Source organism: Nicotiana tomentosiformis, chromosome 7 (genome assembly GCF_000390325.3).
Source record: "Nicotiana tomentosiformis chromosome 7, ASM39032v3, whole genome shotgun sequence".
NCBI classification, from domain to species: domain Eukaryota; kingdom Viridiplantae; phylum Streptophyta; class Magnoliopsida; order Solanales; family Solanaceae; genus Nicotiana; species Nicotiana tomentosiformis.
Genome location: NC_090818.1, coordinates 50,718,219 through 50,739,266, shown reverse-complemented (window position 1 = coordinate 50,739,266; position 21,048 = coordinate 50,718,219). Strand labels below are relative to the sequence as shown.

Sequence of the window (21,048 nt, the reverse complement as noted above, 5' to 3'; positions counted from 1 at the left end):
GAGAGGCTGGCATATTTGCTCTTCGCGTTCGCGAAGGGTGAACGCGAAGGGTGGACTGGGTGTGCATCGCGAACGCGAGAGGTGTTACGCATTCACGAAGAAGAGAGGAAGCAGCCAAAGACCCCAGGCAATTGGTCTACGCGTTCGCGTAGGGGGGTGTCGCGTTCGCGTAGTGAGAGGGAACGAAGCATCGCGTTCACGATGGGTTGAACGCATTTGCGTAGAAGGCATTGAGGCAGAGGCATTTTTGTGCTTCGCGAACACGAGGGTGATGTCGCGTTCGCGAAGGAGGAATTTGGACGGGAGCTATTTTGTGCTTCGTGAACGTGAGGCACTGACCGCGTTCGCGAAGAAGAAAAGTTTGGGCAGTGAGTTTAAGTTCTGAAAATGGGACGAAGGTTTTGGCGATTTGGAGCTCGGAAGTGAGGCGATTTTGGGTGATTTTCAGAGGAAACAATGGGGTAAGTGTTCTTAACTCAATATTGGTTAAATTACCTGAATTCATGGTTGTTTTTATCATTTAATTGGTGAATTGAGTTGGAAATTTTGAAAATCCTCTTGGTTTAAATTGAAGATTTGAGGGTCGAGTTGGGGTCGGATTTTGGTAAAATTGGCATGGTTAGACTCATAAATGAATGGCTAATTTTGTAACTTTTGTCGAATTCCGAGACGTGGTCCCCACGGGTAATTTTTGAGCTAATTTTTGGATTTTTATGGAAAATCATTATTATCTTGTGAAATTAATTCCAATAAATTTTATTGACTGAAACGAATTATTTATGACCAAATTCGAGGTGTTTGGAGACCAATTCACGAGGAAAGGATATTGCAGAATAAGAATTTCGCGGTTTGAGGTAAGTAACGATTGTAAATCTAGTCCTGAGGGTATAAAACCCCGGATTTAGTATCATTCTACTATTTTGAAGTGACACACATGCTAGGTGACGGGTGTGTGGGCATGCACTGTTGAGGATTTGTGACTTGGTCCGTCCCGTAGCAACTGTAAAGTTGCATACTTTGTTGAAACCATTGATACTTATATGTTTTAGAAAGATTTTCTGTAAATTGGGTTGAATGCCATGTTTGGACCCTTAGGGGTTGTTTCTTATCATCCTCTCACTATTTTCGATTGAAAATCTATACTCAATCATGTTTATACTTGTTTACCGCATAACTCAGTTTTATGACTCTATTTTGATGCACATAAATGTTTTGGGCCGAATGCCCTGTTTTACTAAAATGCCCGAGTGGCTTGATTTGTGAGGATGAGTGTGGATCGGGGCTGCCCGCCTGCAGCATACTTTATGACTGAGTGAGGCCAAGGGCCTGATTTGTGAGGATGAGTGTGGATCGGGGCTACCCGCCTGCAGCATACTTTATTATTATGGCACGTGAGTTGTCCGTGCAGATTATAGCGTTTGGGCTGAAGGAGCCCCTCCGGAGTCTGTACACACCCCCAGTGAGCGCAGGTACCTACTGAGTGTGAGTGTCGAGTGCTGAGTGCTAAGTGAATGGGAGGTAAGAGTGATTGTGAGGTATGCCCGAGTGGCAAGAGTGATTGTGAGGTATGCCCGAGTGGCACGAGTGACTGTGAGGTTTCCCCGAGGGGCTGTTTATGATTTCATCATTTTTGCTCACCTTTGCATTAAGCCTTTGTTTGAAAAACTGTTGGAAAAATGTCTTTAAATAATTTTTTTTTGCTGGAACTGGGTTTAAACGAGATGTTTGATTCAAATCCTGATTTTTAAGAGCATGTGGTATTTTACTGAGATTTCTTGACATGAACGTTATATGTTTTATTGCTCGTCACTACTGCTCAGTCTTTATTTATTGTTGTTACTTACTGAGTTGGCGTACTCACGTTACTCCCTGCACCTTGTGTGCAGATTCAGGTGTAGCTGGACACGGTAGCGATTATTGAGTGTTCTGGTTGCAGATTTTCTTGGAGATAGCAAGGTAACTGTTTGGCGATCGCAGCCCTTGCTCTTCTCCCTCTTATCTTCCTCTAGTTGTATTTAGCTATTTTTCAGAATGAGTTAGCCTTGATATTGTTAGACAGATTGTAGTATATGCTCATGACTAGTGACACCCCGATGTCGGGCTTTTCTTTTTCGCACTTCTGTTTTTCTTTGATTTGAACTCTTTAAATGAAGGTTTATGTTAAATAACCTTGAAATTTTCTTTAAAATAAAAATATCGGTTTATTTTGGAAATGAGTCGGCTTGCCTAGTTCCTTGATAGGCGCCATTACGACAGGGGTTAGTTTTGGGTCGTGATAGCCGTCCATAGAGTTCCCAAACTCGTGTGGATACCTTTGACACTCCTTTGAGTCATCTAGGCAGGCCCTTGAGGTTGCCCCCAAGGTAGCTCGTTCTATACGGCTTGGTGGCAGCACGTATGGGGGAGGCAGGTCGGAGCTTTCATCACCTATACCCCTTATATATGCTTAAAATTAAAAAGCCCAAATTGCCTGAGTAGACAGACCTACGTCAGACAATCAGAAGAGCCTTTTCTCATCAGTTCTTGGCTGAAATCATAACTCCAAAGTGCGAGTTGTGACATAGAGCCTCAATCCCTTTCTCTATGTGCTTTAGATTAGAAATACTTATTTCTAGCATAAATTGATATCAAAATAATGAATATGACACAAATGACTTGCATATAATTATAAATTTAAATTGTGACTTCAATTTGACACAAGCGTCTCAATAATTTTATTAATTTGATACAAAAGAAATTTTTTCTCGAAATCTAACACCCACCCTTCATTACAACGACAACAACAAATCCAATATGGTAGATCTCCCTGCCTTTAAAGAGTTAAAAGAAATGCTTTAATTAACGTCGTAAACCAAGAAGAAAAAAGAAAAGTGCAAAAATCTCCTAGATAAATACAGTCGGGCATGTAGAGAGGTAGGCATAAAACAAAAAATGACGTAGTAAATGCTGAGGTGTAAAATAGAAGGATGAGTTGTTCAAAAGAACAAGCTCATAACATTTATATGGTACCCACCTTATCAAAGTGGGCCTCCATCACAGTAGCCTCCCTTCCTTAACTGCCCTTCTCCGCCTCATAGTCTTTGCGTGTCCTCTGCCCAAAACTTCTCCTCTCTCTCTCTCTCTCTCTCTCTCTCTCTTCCTCTCTGTTTTTGCTCCATATCCAAGCAAACACCACATCTCTCTCTTTGTTACAGACTCCTTTCTATTATTGACAAAAACAGTCAAAGCTTGAAAATACAAGAAAACAAGTTGCTACAGCTATTTTATTACTAGTAATAGTAATTGGTGATGTCTTTCGTTGGTGTTTTTGTTTCTGATCAATGGCTTCAAAGTCAATTCACTCAAGTCGAACTTCGCAGCCTTAAATCCAAAGTAAGACTCGACTCTTCCATCTCCTTAATGTGTTGTTTTCCGATTGTCCATGTTGATTAATCTGTTGTTAAGAGTTAATGATTTTTACTGTTTTATTTGTTTTTTGGGGCTCGTTAGTTCATTTCAGTTAAGAATCAGAATGGAAAAGTAACAATTGGAGACTTGCCGCCTTTGATGGCGAAATTAAAGGCTTTCAATGAGATGTTTAATGAGGAAGAGATCCGGAATATCTTGGCTGAATCAGTTTCCGACTTGAATGATGAGATTGATTTTGAAAGCTTCCTTAAAGTGAGTATCTAATTAAATTTTTATATTTATTTCCATTAGTGACATTTGGTTTGTTTACTCTTGTGCCATTGATGGAATAGAAATGACCTATTATTTACTGAGTTTCAGGTCACTTGTTATGTAATTACACATAAATTACTTGATAGGCATTATTTGGTTATCTAGTAAAAATGGTAACTAACCAACTATCACAAGTTAAAATTCACTAATATTGTAAAAAAAAAACTAACTATATTATCAGTGTATATAACTTAAATCCATAGCAAATTTAAATTGTGTAGACTGACGGATTATTTACACAATTAGGTAATTATATTTAAATTACTTGATCTAGTATTTTTTTGTAATTAACTTGCTATCACACGTTAAAATTCACTGGTAGAGCAAAATAATTACTACACTGATCAGTGTATATAACTTAAATCCATAGGTAAATTAGTTATTGGGGGTTCTAGCTGATTACCTAGTAAGTGGAATTTACAGTACTTTGACCTCATTATTCTGGATTTTTGGTTTAGTGACATTTTGAATTGTTGCTTGTAATGAACAGACATACTTGAATCTACAAGCTCGAGCTGCCTCTAAATTAGGCAGTTCTAAAAATTCGTCTTCCTTCCTGAAGGCCTCCACAACTACACTTCTTCACACGATCAGTGAATCAGAGAAAGCATCATATGTAGCTCATATAAACAGCTATCTAAGAGACGATCCATTCTTAAAGCAATTTCTTCCAATCGATCCAGCTTCGAATGCTTTGTTTGATCTGGCAAAGGATGGAGTTCTTTTATGGTATTTAAACTTAACCTGCTTTGTGATACTCCGAAGTATGTGCAAATTTATGATAAGAGTTTCTGTTGGCTCATTATAGTTTTCTTTCTGTGGTTCTTTAGTAAGCTGATCAATGTCGCTGTACCTGGCACAATAGACGAGCGAGCTATTAACATGAAACGAGTAATCAACCCGTGGGAGAGAAATGAGAATCACACCCTTTGCCTCAATTCTGCAAAGGCTATTGGCTGCACTGTTGTTAATATTGGCACTCAAGACCTGGTTGAAGGACGAGTGAGTTGAATCTTGCCCTCTTCACTTGCATTACCTCAATATACCTCTGAGTTGTGTGTTCAATTATTTTTCTACATCTTTGCAGCCTCATCTAGTACTTGGGCTGATTTCTCAAATTATCAAGGTTAGTTCCTGATTTCTGTTCCTTTGTGTTCTCTGCCTAGCCTTTGGGGGAAAAGGGCATGATAGTTATGGCAGATTATGTTTGGTTTAATAGCATTGCTCTTCATCTTCATATCTTTGGGTTGATTTTACTAACTCTTTCTCTGTCTCTGTCTCTCTCTCTCTCTCTCTCTCTCTCTCTCTCTCTCTCTCTTCTCTCCCGGTTTTTGACAATTGTGGCATCTTAGATCCAATTATTGGCAGATCTCAACCTCCGGAAGACCCCTCAGCTCGTCGAACTGGTGGAGGACAGCAATGTAATTTAATTCCTCTTGTCCAACGTGACTGTACTTTTATTTCCCATGTTTACGAACTATACAAACAAATATCCCTTTATTCTTAACTTGTTCAGGATGTTGAGGAGCTCATGGGGTTAGCACCAGAAAAGCTCTTACTAAAATGGATGAATTTTCATCTAAAGAAAGCTGGTTACAAGAAAACAGTAGCAAATTTTTCTTCTGACCTGAAGGTATGCATGTACTATCTTTTTCCCCCCTCTCCTCCCAATATCAACAAGTAAAGAAGTTTTCTGTAAAGGTATTCTTGTTTCTACAGAGTAAGATGATACTTCAATTAATTCCAGATCACAAGGTGCATGCCAAATTGTAATACTCCCTCCTTTGAATTTTGACTGACCTAATTTCCCATTTATATGTTCTCAGATTACCTGAACCCTGTAAGTAGTGGATTTTTCCTTCTCCAAAAATTAGAAATAACATAAAGGTTTAGTACTCATTTCATCTAATTGGTTTGATCAACTTTTAATTCTTCAAATGACAGTTCTGCATCTGAAAAAATTCGAAGTGATTCCGATTTGCCTTTGATGTCGGATCTTTGCAACAAATTACCCTATCTCCACACTCACTTCTAATATTAGTTCAAATATATGTAGTAAGCTATAATATGGTTACCATTTAAACTCCTTTTCTCAATTTCCTTGCTAGTCAAATGGATTATCTAATTTGGGAGGAAGAAATATATGTGGAATATATAACTTCGACTTATCAGAAGTAATGTGGAACTTATTTAAATGATAATCATATTTGCTGCTCTATCCTTAATATTGGAGAGGACAGATCCCAAAAGTTCATTTGAGGTCTGGTAGGAGGCATGTCATTGCAGTCAAGACTTCGATTTTGTGTTTAAAATTATGAAATCCTAGCTGGATTCTGAAAGTTTGTATTAAGTTTCTTATAAAGTTAATTGTAGAAATGAAGATGCAAATGCACATTCCAGTCTAGTTCATGGTATAATATGGCAAAACAGTGTAGTGTAATATCTAAGCTACACCTTGACTAGTCTTGACCCGTTTTAATTCAAAGATCTACATTCATAGCTGCATATGGCCTCTTGGCAATTACATATTTACGCTTTCTCTGCAGGACGGGGAAGCCTATGCTTACCTTCTTAATGTACTTGCACCAGAGCATTGCAGCCCAGCGACTTTGGATGTCAAGGATCCCACTGAGAGAGCTAACTTAGTTCTTGAGCATGCAGAGAAAATGGATTGCAAAAGATATCTAGATCCGAAGGACATCGTTGAAGGCTCTTCCAATTTAAATCTTGCTTTTGTTGCACAGATATTCCATCAGAGGTAGGAAGCTAACGTGGCTACACTCTTTTTATCTTTTATGGCTTTTGTTGTTGTGCTCAGCATGATATAAAGCACATAGTTGACGGCTCAGCCAATTAGGTCTTGCTTTTTCTTATACAGATATTCCACCAGAGGTAGGAACTTAACGTGGCTACACTTTTTGTCTTTTGTGGCTCCTTCTGTAGTTGCGCTCACTGTGATACTTGGGGGGACAAATCATAGAACCACAAGAGGATTTAGATCACATTAGTCGCAAGGAACAATTTAACCGCTATATGAGCTAATCATGTATATTTTGTGCATGTATGACTTCATTTTCCTCTCCTTTTTGTTGCTTGAAATATCTATTTGGAAGTTATTCCTATTTGATGCTCCATTTAGCTTGATTAGCTAGAAGCATGTACCTACAAAAGTTGCCATCTGCATTTAACCTTTGAATGATGTTTTGAAGCCTCTTGTTGCTATTCTATATTTGAATGAGGCTAATCTTTGCGTTTTAGTTGCTTTGAATGTAGTGTTTGGATTTTGTCTCTTAGTTGCTAGATGAGAGGGTAGCTAGTTGTTTTTAATTGAAGAGGAAGGCCCTTTATGAGCAATGCTGTTCTTTTTCAGGAGTGGATTGTCTACTGACAGCAAGAAGGTCTCCTTTGCAGAGATGATGACAGATGACGAGTTAATTTCCAGGGAAGAGAGATGCTTTCGACTATGGATTAATAGTCTCGGGATAAACTCTTACGTCAATAATTTGTTTGAAGATGTCAGAAATGGGTAAGTGATAGGTCTGCATAAACATGGCTCACCCCAGACACCAAAAAAGGACATGTGCTAGTAAAAAAGTAGTAATTGGAATTTATAGGTAGAAAATAGCTCTGCTTCAGCTGCTATTATCTTTGACGCATCAACTTTTCCATCCATTTTCGCAGATGGGTACTTTTGGAGGTATTGGACAAGGTTTCTCCAGGATCTGTTAATTGGAAGCACGCAACAAAACCTCCAATTAAAATGCCATTTCGGAAAGTTGAAAACTGCAACCAAGTTGTCAGGATTGGGAAGCAGTTGAAACTTTCCCTTGTAAATGTGGGTGGAAATGACTTTGTCCAAGGGAATAAGAAGCTTATACTTGGTAATGTTGCAAAACAAAATTTATATGTTTCATAGTGAGGCTTATTTCTCTTCATGGCTCTCTGGGAACCTAATTGCTTTTTAATCTTCTTGAGCTTCCAAGATTCTGTCTCGTCTGTACTTGTATTATCATAATTATTTGTGCGTAGCTGGAAAGCTGGAATACATTATTTGGTTATCTTCCTGTTATCATTCTTGACTGCATCCAACACCAAAAGTTTCCCATCCCTACCCTAGTTACTATGTTGTCTGAAGAATGCATTGGTTCCTTTTCAAGGTAGTTGATAAAACTCTATGGACCTGGAATCACCAATCCTTTCATGAAATGGCTTTTGCATGATTGTGTAGATTTCTTGCTGATGTGGGATTGTGGTTGAGGATATTATCTAATAACTCCTGTCAAAAGATAGAAAAGATTAATTTGTTTGTATTATTACTTTATTGTTATCATAAAGTATAGCATCAGGTAACGTTTAGTTCATCATCCTACTGTAATTGATTTTTCTCTATACGGTTTGTATAATGATTTAATTTTAATATGCTGGCAAACTAAGGATGTTAGATTTCAACTATTTGTTACATATCTTTGGTCATATATAGTTGGAAGTGATCAGTTATTATTATGGTGCTAAAAGTGCAGAAATCTTCTAAGACCCTGTAAATGAGTAGTCTGTATAACTGGACTGTCAAAGAAAAAGCATTTTAATCTTAATGGATGAAGAAGTTTAGTTGTATTACTCTTAAAGCTTTTAAATAGTGGTTGCAAATACTGAATCACCATAATTCTTGGTTTAGCAGTCTACATATTATGTGAGCTCCGCTGTGCGAACTTTCTCATCTTGTGTGTGTGTTTCAATGTGATTATGTTGCTCATGCAACTAAATATCTTAGTTTTGGTTCTATGAATTATCTGCTATTACGACATGTACAAGCCTTGTAACTAGTGCCTCTTAGCACATGACTTATGTTTCCACTTATACGTCCTTTTCCAGCTTTCCTGTGGCAGTTGATGAGGTTTAATATGCTTCAGCTTTTGAAGAACTTGAGATCGCGTTTCCGAGGGAAGGAGATTACTGATGCTGATATTCTAGTTTGGGCAAACAAAAAAGTGAAAAGCACTGGAAGAACATCTAAAATGGAGAGTTTTAAGGTGTAGTATCACCAGTTCCTGTTCAATTGGCGTAATTTCAACCTTGACTGTCTGATTCTGACTTACAATTCGTGGATTTTGTTTAGGATAAGAATCTTTCAAGTGGATTATTCTTTCTCGAGCTTCTCAGTGCTGTGGAGCCAAGGGTTGTTAATTGGAATCTTGTTACCAAGGGTGAAAGTGGTATGGAATGGATTCTTGCAATATTTATCTTTCTTTTTCTCTTCTTGGCTTTTGGGAAATGGGCATGGAGGGAGGTCGTCTTTCAATACATTCTTTGTGTAGTTATCTGCCACAGGCTTCACTTCCACTTCCATGTTAGGACTGAGGACTTGCATTTGCAATAATGAATTCGACTTTCTAGCATGAGCAACTAGCTTCATACACTTAGTGTCAAATAAGGATTGAAGAATTGACTTTCTAGCGGAGCAACTAGCTCCACATGCTTCCTTAGTGTTAAATAAGGATTGGAATTTGGCTTTCTAGCTGAACAACTACCCCTTCCTTGGCTTTTAATGCTTGTGGTCTTCTTTCTAACAACACCGGAAAGAATACAGCAACTTTCAAAAGGAGTTGTAGCACAAGAGGGTCTCACACATCTTGGCTCTTTATTCGATCTACTTCTTTTAGAAATTTAATCTGTACTTCTCATCTAGTGGGTGCTGTGCTCTGAACTGAACTTTCTATTGTTGCTCCCTAACAGATGAGGCAAAGAAACTGAATGCTACTTATATCATTAGCGTTGCACGGAAACTTGGGTGCTCTATCTTTCTGTTGCCTGAGGATATCATGGAGGTGAGAATGCTATAATGTTGCTTGTTATGTACTTTCTATCATGGCGAATTGCAGCTAGTCGTTTGTGTCCATGGGAATCAATTAAAGTAGGCAAACTTCTTTGCTACTGCTAAAGAACCATACCCTGGAATATCTTGCTAACTTCTCTCTTGGGCTGGGGGTGGGGGGTGGAGTGGGGTATAAGGGTCTTAACAAAGACCAGACAAATGCAGTACAATCTTTACAGGGTTGAAAAAATAAAACCATTCTGGGAATTCAAAACATGTTTGTAACAAAACAACTCAATTCTATATCCTTTTAACAATACAGTGAGAAGTATGCACACTATAGCTTTTCCTATGATCTTTCCTGGACAAAGATGTCATCATGAGATCTGATTGTAACACTATCCTTCTTGGGGTCACGTGGTGGACAGGTTAACCAAAAGATGATCCTTACTCTCACTGCGAGCATAATGTACTGGAGCCTCCAGCAGACAGCGGAAGAGGCGGAGTCTGCATCTCCTGCGAGTACTATAACTGATGCATCACCAGTACGATCTACAAATGGTTCAATGTCCCCCTTGATTGCTGCTTCGCCTGATGCATCCCCTGCACCGTCAATTAGTGGAGCATCCTCTCCTGTGGTGGATGCATCTCCAGCACCGTCTGTTAATGGAGATGAAGAAAGCCAACTAATTGCTGAAGTGTCAAAGTTGGCAGATGATGACGCATCGTCTGATGTGTTAGCATCCCCAGAGCAGGCTGAAAATGCAGAGATACCATCAGATGTGCACAGGGATGCTGAAAATGCAGAGATACCAACAGATGTTTGCGCGGATGCTGAAAATGCGGAGATACCATCAGATATGCCCTCATCCCCGCAACTTGAGGATACAGAGCAACAGAGTGGCCTCTCACATGAAGTTGAAAATGAGGGTACAAAACCAGATAATGAACAATAGTTGGAAGTTGTCTTTTTTACAAGCTCAAGGGACAGAGAATAAGCAAGGGGAGAAAGCATGACCAACGAAAATAAACAAAGAGAATGTGTTTTTAGATGAATGATAGTAAAGTGCGAAATGTGATTAGATACGAATATAGATTTAAGTACACAATGTTATCAGCTCAGGAAGATAGTACACACCTTTGGAGAACAACTGTACTTTTTCCAATTTTGTTTCCTGTTAGTTTTATATAGATATTTCCTTTTGAATGTAAGTAGCGTTTGGTCCATTTGATGTATGGCTTAGATTGTGAAAATATTCCCAATGATTCATGCTCATGAATACGCAGACGCGATGTATACCGCTAGTATCCTGAAGTTTGGATAGACTGTTTTTTGAGGTAGCAGGATTTGGGGGTGGAAGAGTTATTCGTGTTTTATATAATCATTGTGCATTTAATGATTTAATAATTTGATGTAAACGCACATTAAAAGTGTATTTTTTGAATGTTGAGGACTTTTTCAATTTTGAGGTTTGGTCAGTTCGCAAGAGTTATGGCCCAGCTTGGGTGCAAGTGTCGTGCTAGATTTATATGTCAACTACAAGTTAGGGCAGATTTAGCAAAGCTGTGTACAAGACAGGTTTCAGTGGAAGGTGGGACCAGTACTCCACCAAAGAGGTGAGTGCTCCACAAAACAGGGCCAAGTGATCCACAATGCATGCTGATGAAAGCCATTTCGTGAATAATGCCCCATTAAGTGATCAAAGTGCTGATTTAGTGCTTGAAGTGGAACAAGCACTAGAATAGATTGCCCCTTTGTAATATTGTCCCTTCAGATCTGCCAGTGACAGCACCTATACTTATAAATAGGTAGGAATTTCGTGTGGAATTCAGGAAGAGAAGAAGTAGAAGAGGGTCTTCAAAAGAAGAAGAGTGTCTTCGAAAGGAAGTTCTGTTGTGAGACTTCCAAGTGGGAAACAAGAGAGAAACGTGAGGGTTTCTAAGTGTTTCAAACAGGGGCTAAGGCTGGGCATTGGGCAGGTCTTAGTGTGCAAGATCGACTTGTGATCTTTGCTAGACGAAGTGGACTGTGAACGAATTGTGTTCATAGTAAAGTGGGAAACAAGAAAGAAACGTGAGGGTTTCTGAGTGTTTCAGAAGTGGGCTAAGGCTAGGCATTTGGGCAGGTCTTAGTGTGACAAGATCGACTTGTGATCTTGGATGGTCGAAGTGGGCTATGAACGACTTGTGTTCATAGCAAAGTGAGGGGTCCTTTGTATATTTTCATATTAATACAAAGGTTGGGATTTTTTCGTACTTGATTGTGTTCTCTTTATGTTGCTACCGAATTTTGCTTAAGGCCGAACTTGTTGAAAAGTTAGCTAAGTGTTGGAAAAGGCTGAGTAACTTGAGTGTCAGGTTGCTGCCGCGCAGTGTCAATTAGGCGCGAAAAATTGGCCCAATTTGACCTTGTGATACTTTCTATATTTGAGAATAATTTGACTTAGAATATTTTTTTACTCTTAATGATAAGCTTTTATAGCTACATGCAAATATTATAATATATAAAGATTACAAGTTTTAGAAGTCTTATAATCACACAAATATTAGCATATTAAACATCACAAGTTTTAAAGATCCTTCTTTGTTTTTAAACTTTATATTTGGTCAGATAGGTTAATATAAATTAATATTAAGGGAGTATTCATTTTGGTACAAGATGTCGCCAATTTTTTAAAACTTATGTTTCTAGGAAAGATTTATTGTACAAGATGTCGCCAAAATAAGATACAGTAGTACTATTTCCCAAAGTTTGGCTCGCGGTAAGCTAAATAGATCAATTTAAAGTCAAGAAAAGACAAAAGAAGGCATCACACACGGTCCTTTTGCAAGTGTCATAGATCAAAAAAGCAAAGGAGAAGGGAAATCTAAGAACAACCAAGAGATGTCATCAACTCATGTTTGTCTCTCGGTAATTATCTCTCTTTATTACTGCTATTTCCTATCTGCCAAAATTCCAAAAGGTATTCCAAGGCTCATTTCTCTTCTACCCATTTTTTACCTCTTCACCATTCTTCCACTTTACTTTTCATCTGCATTTCTTATAGCACTCACCACTTTCTTCATAACTTGGCTTGCCAATTTCAAGCTCCTCCTCTTTGCCTTTAATCAAGGCCCTCTTTCTCTCTCCACAAAAAATGCAACAAAAAAATTATCTCTTCCCATTTTCATTTCTATGGCTGCCCTTCCCCTCAGATCCAAACAACATAATCTTAAATCCAATGAGCCAAACCCCACCAAGAAAATCCCTTTAAATTTAGCTGCAGAATTTGTCCTCCTTGCAATATTCTTGGAGTTGACTTTTCACCACAAAAGTCAAATCCATCCAAATTTAGTCTTGATTTGCTATTGTTTTATGGTGTTTCTTATGATCGATATTCTTGTTGCATTATCTAGCTCTATTGCTAAAATCTTGGTTGGGCTAGAGCTAGAGCCACCTTCAAATGAACCTTATTTGTCAACTTCCCTTCAAGATTTTTGGGGGAAGAGATGGAACCTCACGGTAACAAATACGCTGCGTCTCACCGTATACAACCCCGTGAGGTCAGCATTGTCGGAGGTGATCGGTAAAAACTGGGCCCTACGGGTTGCCGTGCTTGCAACGTTTGTCGTTTCCGGTTTGATGCATGAACTGATATTTTATTACGTTAACGGTGTGAGCCCCTCGTGGGAAATGACGTTGTTCTTTGTGCTTCACGGGCTGTGTGTAATGGTGGAAATTGGTGTGAAGAGAGCTGTGAAGGACACGTGGCGGTTGCCGTGGTTCGTTTCCGGGCCGTTAACGGTTGGGTTTGTGGTGGCCACTGCTTTTGGGCTTTTCTTCCCACCGATAATTAGGAATGGTGCAGATGAAAGGGTACTTGAAGAAGTTGGGACTTGCTATGATTTCATCAAAACGAAAATGCTTCAATTGCCGAATTTTGTGGGTCATTTTAGATAAATTGATTTACTTTATTTGCAATCAAAAATTTATAATGCATCTATTTTGGTTTCTAGTCCTTCTGCGAACAAACTTTATAGTTTAATGAATTTTCTTTTGTTACATCATTTGAATATATATCTTTTATGAGAAACTTATGTTGCACCTCTTCTAGTTTGTTTTAGTGATGCTTGAATATCATATGGCTCAAGCAAAAATACAATGCCACAAAAGTGGCTATTTGGTAAATCAACCGAAAGAAAAACCTTTATTGGGTCTGTCCATTGCAGCCCAAGTCCAGTAATTCTTGATTGGGCCTATAATTAGGCCCATTTATAGACTGAAGCTATAGTCAAAATTGCGTGTGTTGGCCAGTTTTTTGGAGTGGTAATTAAAAATAGCCGGTATTTGTAAAGTAATTGAAAAATACAGGAAATCTTACGGAAATGTTCCAAATAAGTCCTAACTTACCAAGCTCTCGTCATTAATCATAAACTTACCAAAACTAGCTAAGCACGTACAAAAGTTGAAAAACTAAAAAAATAAGGATATTTTCTCTCTAACAATCCCATGCAAAGATCTTCTTTCATAATTTTAAGCATGATCATCAATATTGGATGCAAGACGGAAAGAAAATTTCATGGATTAGATAGCAAACAAGGTGATGGAATGTATATATATATATATATATGTATATATATATATATATATATATATATATATATATATATATATATATATATATATATATTCCAAAAATCTAAGCAAAATGAGACCTTTTTCAATGGGTATGTTTGAAATCTATTGAAAACATATAAATTAGTCAATATACAAATTTTGAGAAAGCTTGGAAGTGATTTAGATAGATTTGGTATCAAAATTCATAGTTAAATTCAAGTTCAAAAAATTCTTATGCGATACATGTATCTCACATAGATGTAAACATGGATATACATGTGATACACACTTGATACAAATATAATACATATGTGATACACAAATGATACATAGTGTGATACACATATCATCTTTTTCATGTTCATCTTCTACTTCAAATTCTCAATTCAAACTACCTCAAAACTCTACCAAATCATTCCAAAACTGAGATTTAAACTCTGTAAGATGTATTCATCTATTCCAACAACACACACTCAAAAGAAAGCAAAAATTTAATTTTTTTTGCTACAAATAGCTAATTGTCTAATACTGATAATATTTTATAAATTGTCTAATTTTTGTACTAGCTTATGGGCTGACATAACTGGTAATTTTTCAAAAATAAACTATTTAATGAGGAGATAAAACCTGAACAAAAATACCCAAAAAAATATATGTTAGATTATGGAGCTTTTGCGTATAAAACTCCAGCATATTATATTGGAATTTTATATGTTAAAAATTCAAACTTTAACATATTATGTTGTATTTATTTCGAATTTTAACTAAGGATATATTTGTCTAGATTTTTTTTGCCATGAACAAGTAGCTAAATTTCAATAAATTTTTAAACTATGATTAATTTTCAATTAACAATTATAAAACAAGTTAATGTTTAATTTCTTCCTTGTACGGGTGTGGTAATCCATGCTATATATGGATCTTGTTTAATTTTAATAATAATATTATTTTCTTTTTTATATGGAATTCGAATATTCCCCTTGCTAAAAGAGCCTTGCGGCCAGCAGCTCACTCCAATCCCTTGTTTTTCAACCCACCATCTCTTGTCTATTTTTAGTTTTCTTTTGTTGTTTGTTTTCAAGTCTTGTTCTTTTTTCTTTTTCTTTTTTCTATCTATCTATTATTGTAAGGTCACTCCAATTAATTTGAAAAAATAAATAATGTTTAACGCAAAAAAAAATGATCCAATAAAACGAGAAAATATAATCTAAGTAAATTTGAATATATAACAATTTCACCATCTATCTATTCGAACACTCTTGTAGTTTCTATTTTCGAAACTCTTTCCATTTTGGAATGTTCGGAATCATTTAAACATTTTAATAATTCTTTTAATCTGATAGTATTGCTAGTACAATATATAAATTAAATTTAAAAAATAAAATTCAATCAAAACCATGGGATTATAATACATAAATCAATGCCTCAAATAGAGAAATTTTGCTGAAATAACTTCAAGTTTTGCTAAAGAAGAAAATGCTAATAGAAAGGAAGAATGATGCTCAAATGATCACGTGATTATTTGTTAGTGTACATCTGTATGCATTGGTTAGTTAATTTATTAGAAGTTAGTTAGAGTAAGCTAGTTCTATATATATGTACATTAGGTTGAATTATTACTATTCATTCAAAAAATTAGTTATAACTAAATTTCCCTCTACTTCTTCTTCTTCTTCGATTCCTCATTTGAGCTACTTTCACTCTTTAATGGTAAATCTTAACATGGTATCAGAGCTCGAGCAGATCGATCGAAGCTAGGTATTAATCAGTTAATTCGCATTCTGGACCAATTAATACAAATTTGGCTTTGTTTCTTGTAGATTATCCCTGGCGAATCTAGAGATTGATAATCCTCGTCATCCTTTGTATCTGCAACCATCAAATAATCCTGGCAATGTCATCATATCGATTCAGTTGGAAGGATATGAGAATTTTTCAGTTTGGAGCAAGGCGATGGTGATTGCATTGCGAGCAAAGCACAAACTAGGGTTTATCGATGAGAGTTGTATCAAGGTACAATTCATTGCCGATTTGGGGGAAGAATGGAGAGTAAATGCTATTGTTATAACATGGGTTATGAACACAGTATCACTAGAATTGGTAAATGAAATTGTGTATCCAAGTGATGCTTATGAAGTTTGGTTGGATTTACAAGGTCAATGGCTCTAGGTTTTATAACCTTCAACGAGAAATAGCTACGGTTTCTCAAGGTACGTCTAGTATCTTAGTGTATCATTCTAGACTGAAATTACTGTGGGATGAGTATAATTCCATGATACCTTCACTTCCTGATACGGCTGGGAACAAAGATTTCATCGAACTCTTAGAGCAGAAAAAACTTTTTCAGTTTTTAATGGGTTTAAATGAGTCCTATAATGCCATTAGGAATCAGATCTTACTTCAATCCCCATCACATTCTGTTAGTAGAAAAGATCAATAGTTGTCTTGTAAAAGGAATGAAAGCAGACTTCACCACTTGGCATAGAAGACTTGGACATGTACTAGTTAAAGTCATGAAGCAGTTAGATTTCATAAAAAATAAGAAGTTTCTGAATTATGAACTCAATAATTGTACTGTATGTCCTATAGATAGACAAGCAAGAAAATCATTTCCTCTGAGTAACAGTAGAGCTGGAGACACATTTCATTTGATTTATATAGACATTTGGGGTCTATATAGAGTTCCTACATAAAATAAAAATAGATACTTTCTGATACTTGTGGATGATCATTCCAAAATAATTTGGATCTTCTTAATGAAATTAAAAAGTGATATTGTTGTTGTATTGAAATCGTTTCTTAAAATGGTCAATACACAGTTTGGGGAAGAATGTTAAGATGCTAAGAACTCATAATGGTGCAGAATTTTTTAGCCATGAATGCAGGGATTATTTGATAGATAATGACATTCTCCACCAAAGCAGTTGCCCACACATTTCACAACAAAATGGAGTGGTGGAAAGAAGGCACATATATGTCTTGGAAGTGGCAAGGGCATTGAGATTCCAATAGACTGCCTTCCTCAATCCTAGCAGGAAAATCTTTCCATATGAAGCCTTTCATAAAAAACCACCTAGCTTGGTTCACCTAAGAACTGTTAGGTGTTTATGTTTTTGCCACAGTTACAGAAAAGATGGACAAGTTCTCTCCCAGGACCATCACTGCAGTGCACATGGGATACTCAGTATCTCAGAAAGGATATAAGCTATACGTTCTGAGAAACAAAAAGTTCTTTGTCAGTAGGGATGTAACCTTTAAAGAGGACATTTTTCCTTTTTAACTTGCAAGGAATGGGACAAATTCTCCAGTATTCTTAGAGTTGAAGAATGGACAAGAAGGAAGTCAGCACTGAATCAGCAGCAACAAACTCACACACCTGAACAAGGAGAACCTGTTATCCACCAGGATATAATGGATAATCAGGAGTTGATGCAGGAGGAAAACAACCTCATAGCAGCTGATCCAAACCACAATGTTAAGGTGCCAGCTGTTGAAGTTGCTGAGGAGATCCCATCTGAACAGCTAAGAAGATTTGCTAGGGGTTTCATGCTACCTATTTGGATGAAAGACTACATGCCCAATTAATGGAGCCTCTTCATCCAATTGCACATATCCAATATCCAATTATCTAAATTATAGCACTATTTCAACTACCCTCAAGTCCTACCTAGCTGCAGTATCACAGGAAATAGAACCTACATCATATGAAGAAGCCATGAAGGATCCAAGATGGAATGAAGCCATGGAGGCAGAGGTGGAGGCATTAGTTTTGAATAACACTTGGGAAGTAGTTGATATTCCTAAAGGGAAGGTGTATATTGGATACATATGGGTGTATAAAATCAAGTACAAATCGATTTGCGAGGTTGAGAGATTCAAAGCCAGACTTGTTGCAAAGGGGTACATCCAACAAGAAGGTCTAGACTACCAAAAAATATTCTCTCCAGTTGTTAAAATGGTCACAGTTTGAGCTGTAATTGCATTAGCTGCTATGCATCAGTGGCCATTTTTTCAAATGGATGTTTATAATGCCTTTCTTCAAGATGACCTTGACGAAGAGGTTTATATGCAATTGCCACCTGGTTTTAGCAGCCAATGGGGAGTACTAAGGGTTGCATACTTCTTAAATCTCTCTATGGGTTGAAGCAAGCTTCAAAACTATGGAACTTGAATCTTACATAAGCTCTTTTGCAAGCATGCTTTTGTACAAAGTAAACATGACCATTACTTATTCACCAAAGGAGAAGACGGAAGACAGATTATCATACTTGTGTATGCTGATGATCTTCTCATCACAGGAAGTGACACAAAACTGATTCAACATGCCAAGGTTACACTGCACAAAGTGTTTAAAATCAAAGATCTGGGAACCTTAATAGTGTTGCTTAGGCATTAAAGTGTGTATATCTCAAAAGGTAATACTTCTATGTCAGAGGAAGTATGCTCTAGAGCTCATAGCAGAGTTGGGACTGGTAGGTGCCAATATGTTATCACACCCATTGAGCAAAATAGAAGGCTGAAAACTATCGAATATGATGAGCGTTGTAATTTGGATGATAATCCAACATTGACAGATATCAGAGGATACTAGAGATTAGTTAGAAAGCTTTTGTACTTAACCTTGACTAGGCATGACATTGCTTATAGTGTACTGTCACGACCCAAACTGATGGGCCGTGACGAGTGCCCGAGTTCTACCTATCGAACACCCCTAAGCATTCGTCTAAGATATAAACATGAAATAAGTGTAGGTCATGCATAAAGTCTGGAAATAAACTACTAATTCACATGAACAACCTACGTGAGAAAACATGCCCAAAAGACATATATACATACATATATATATGGAATACGGTAGGGCTAGCCGACAAGGCCACATACTATCTAACTATACATGACTGTCTACAGACCTCTATTAGAGTGTACAACTGTATAAAGAACGGAACTGGGCCCCGCCTTACCCATATATGTATGTAAACACATCGTACCAAAACTCAAAGCAGCTCCGGATCAAATGGAGCACACCATTTGAAAGGCACCTGCGGGCATGAAACGCAGCATCCCCAGGCAAAAAGGGACGTCAATACGAATAATGTACTGATTATATAAAGCATGAAAATCAGTACATTAAAGACATAGATGAAACATGGGGTAAAGAATTTCACCTGTGAGTCTAAATAACTTTGTGAATCCTGGAACATTTATAATGTCATGCACGTGCGTGTAAATGTCGTATCATGCATAGGTATAGGTGTACATAACATCATCAAACCTCTGAGGGCATCTCATCATATCATCTCGGCTACTGTAGGCAAAATCATTAACATATACCAGCTGATCAGTTGGTGGTGCGTATATAATGCCTTAACATTTTTTCATATCCCATATACATATAATATACGTGTATATAACGCCTTCTGGTAATGGGTCAATATATATGTATAAATGCATAAGAAATACGTTAATAAGATTTCTCGAATATCATAAAATTAATATTCCTTTCGGACAAACTTTATCAAATACGTATTTTTTTGGGACCCATGAATAGAGGATATAATAATAATTCACATGGGGAATCAACAATATAGACACCCATAATATTTCTATGAATAGAGTCATTTATGAAAGTTGCGTATTTTGCTTGTGTCGTTTGTATCATTTGGATCATGCCAAAAGGAAAGAAGGGATGACCTTAACATACCTCAAGTCGTCAATGCAACTCAACAACAAGCTTATAACAACTAGCGCGCCAACCCTATAACAAATAAATACGTGTACAATTTAGATGGCGGTAGTTTATTACGTATCTCAAACGATAACTCGATTCTAAAATAAAACGGGCAGCATTTTCCCTTATTTTACTGCTCCCTCAAGCCTACTATAGGCGAGATACAAACATAATATAATCAGCAACTCAAAATCAACATAATTACAATCCGGGACCTTCAATACAACAAAATCCCCAAATATACCATAATACACCCAACCAACAAGTTATCAATTAGCATGTAACTACAATGACGAGCGACCAACCTACTACCCTACCACATGTGGTGTTTCTCCACGACCTTTTATCCTTCCAAACTCCATAAATCAGCAGCACAATAGACAACCCAAAAGCAACACGAAACAACCCACAAAATAGTCCACTATAAGTCAAATAACTCGAACTCACGACTTTCGATCATCGTCCCGTGAGGTTTAACTATTAGGAAACAAATTTGTCAACTTTTTTTGATATTTTAAAGCTTAAATACAGAAATTAGGAATTTTTATTAACTATTAAATATATTCCAAAACTCAAACTATAAAGAAAAAGAGAGGCGATATAGCGATACTTATGTCGTAGGGATCGTTTTAATGTTATCGCTTCTTGATTTCGTGTCCGAGATGATAGTCTTGTTTGAAGCAATATTAGAGAGCTCAAGGACCGTTTATGTACCTCTGGTCAGATTCTAAGTAAAATGAAGAGAGAGAGAGAGAGACGAGTTAAAACATATTTATCAATCTTTTGAAAAGTCAAAAGGTGCTAGCTTGGCACCCGCTTATTCTCCCATCTTTCGGCATTTATATCTTTTTATCCGGATGTCGTGTGAATAAACGGTTAAGAGCGTTGGAAACTATATTCTAAGACCTTCAATTTGGTATATAATATGTCCTAAAAAGACCTCATATAGCACATAAAATTTATTTCTCAAAAAGTTATGTTATAGGGCAAATTCTTAGTCGAGTTTTTTGCAACTTTAATCCGATTTTTCCCAAACTTTATGTGTTTTATCCAAATATCATATATAGTCATATTATGATTTTAAACTCATTTAAATCATGATTAAAAAGTCTCATATTCATTATACGTCACCTTGGACGTACATGGTGTAACATGTACAAACCTTAAGTCAATTAATGCAAGCTCCTAAAA

At 36.9% G+C, this 21,048-nt stretch overlaps 2 protein-coding genes across 2 annotated transcripts; both read left to right on the top strand.

Annotated features, from left to right (window-relative positions):
- The first annotated feature begins 3,035 nt into the window (after nt 1–3,035).
- Nucleotides 3,036–10,759, top strand: LOC104088469 (fimbrin-1-like). The gene is made up of 14 exons (XM_009593140.4): nt 3,036–3,372; nt 3,490–3,660; nt 4,211–4,449; nt 4,551–4,722; nt 4,808–4,846; nt 5,073–5,141; nt 5,237–5,353; nt 6,267–6,478; nt 7,091–7,246; nt 7,402–7,601; nt 8,593–8,750; nt 8,837–8,933; nt 9,454–9,545; nt 9,961–10,759. The coding sequence occupies exons 1-14, from the start codon at nt 3,289–3,291 to the stop codon at nt 10,486–10,488; spliced, it is 2,334 nt and encodes a 777-aa protein (XP_009591435.1). The 5' UTR covers nt 3,036–3,288; the 3' UTR covers nt 10,489–10,759.
- Nucleotides 10,760–12,175: 1,416 nt separating this feature from the next.
- Nucleotides 12,176–13,605, top strand: LOC104088461 (probable long-chain-alcohol O-fatty-acyltransferase 5). Its single transcript, XM_070181524.1, has one exon. The coding sequence runs from the start codon at nt 12,417–12,419 to the stop codon at nt 13,470–13,472; it is 1,056 nt and encodes a 351-aa protein (XP_070037625.1). The 5' UTR covers nt 12,176–12,416; the 3' UTR covers nt 13,473–13,605.
- Nucleotides 13,606–21,048: the final 7,443 nt, after the last annotated feature.

What these genes read in the sequence shown, in the direction of transcription:
- LOC104088461 (XM_070181524.1), top strand. Translation starts at nt 12,417, where the DNA reads ATGTCATCAACTCATGTTTGTCTCTCGGTAATTATCTCTCTTTATTAC.
- LOC104088469 (XM_009593140.4), top strand. Translation starts at nt 3,289, where the DNA reads ATGTCTTTCGTTGGTGTTTTTGTTTCTGATCAATGGCTTCAAAGTCAA. An exon ending in TTCGCAGCCTTAAATCCAAA is followed by an intron (nt 3,373 to 3,489) that starts GTAAGACTCGAC and finishes GGGGCTCGTTAG; the next exon opens with TTCATTTCAGTTAAGAATCA. An exon ending in AACTGGTGGAGGACAGCAAT is followed by an intron (nt 5,142 to 5,236) that starts GTAATTTAATTC and finishes TAACTTGTTCAG; the next exon opens with GATGTTGAGGAGCTCATGGG.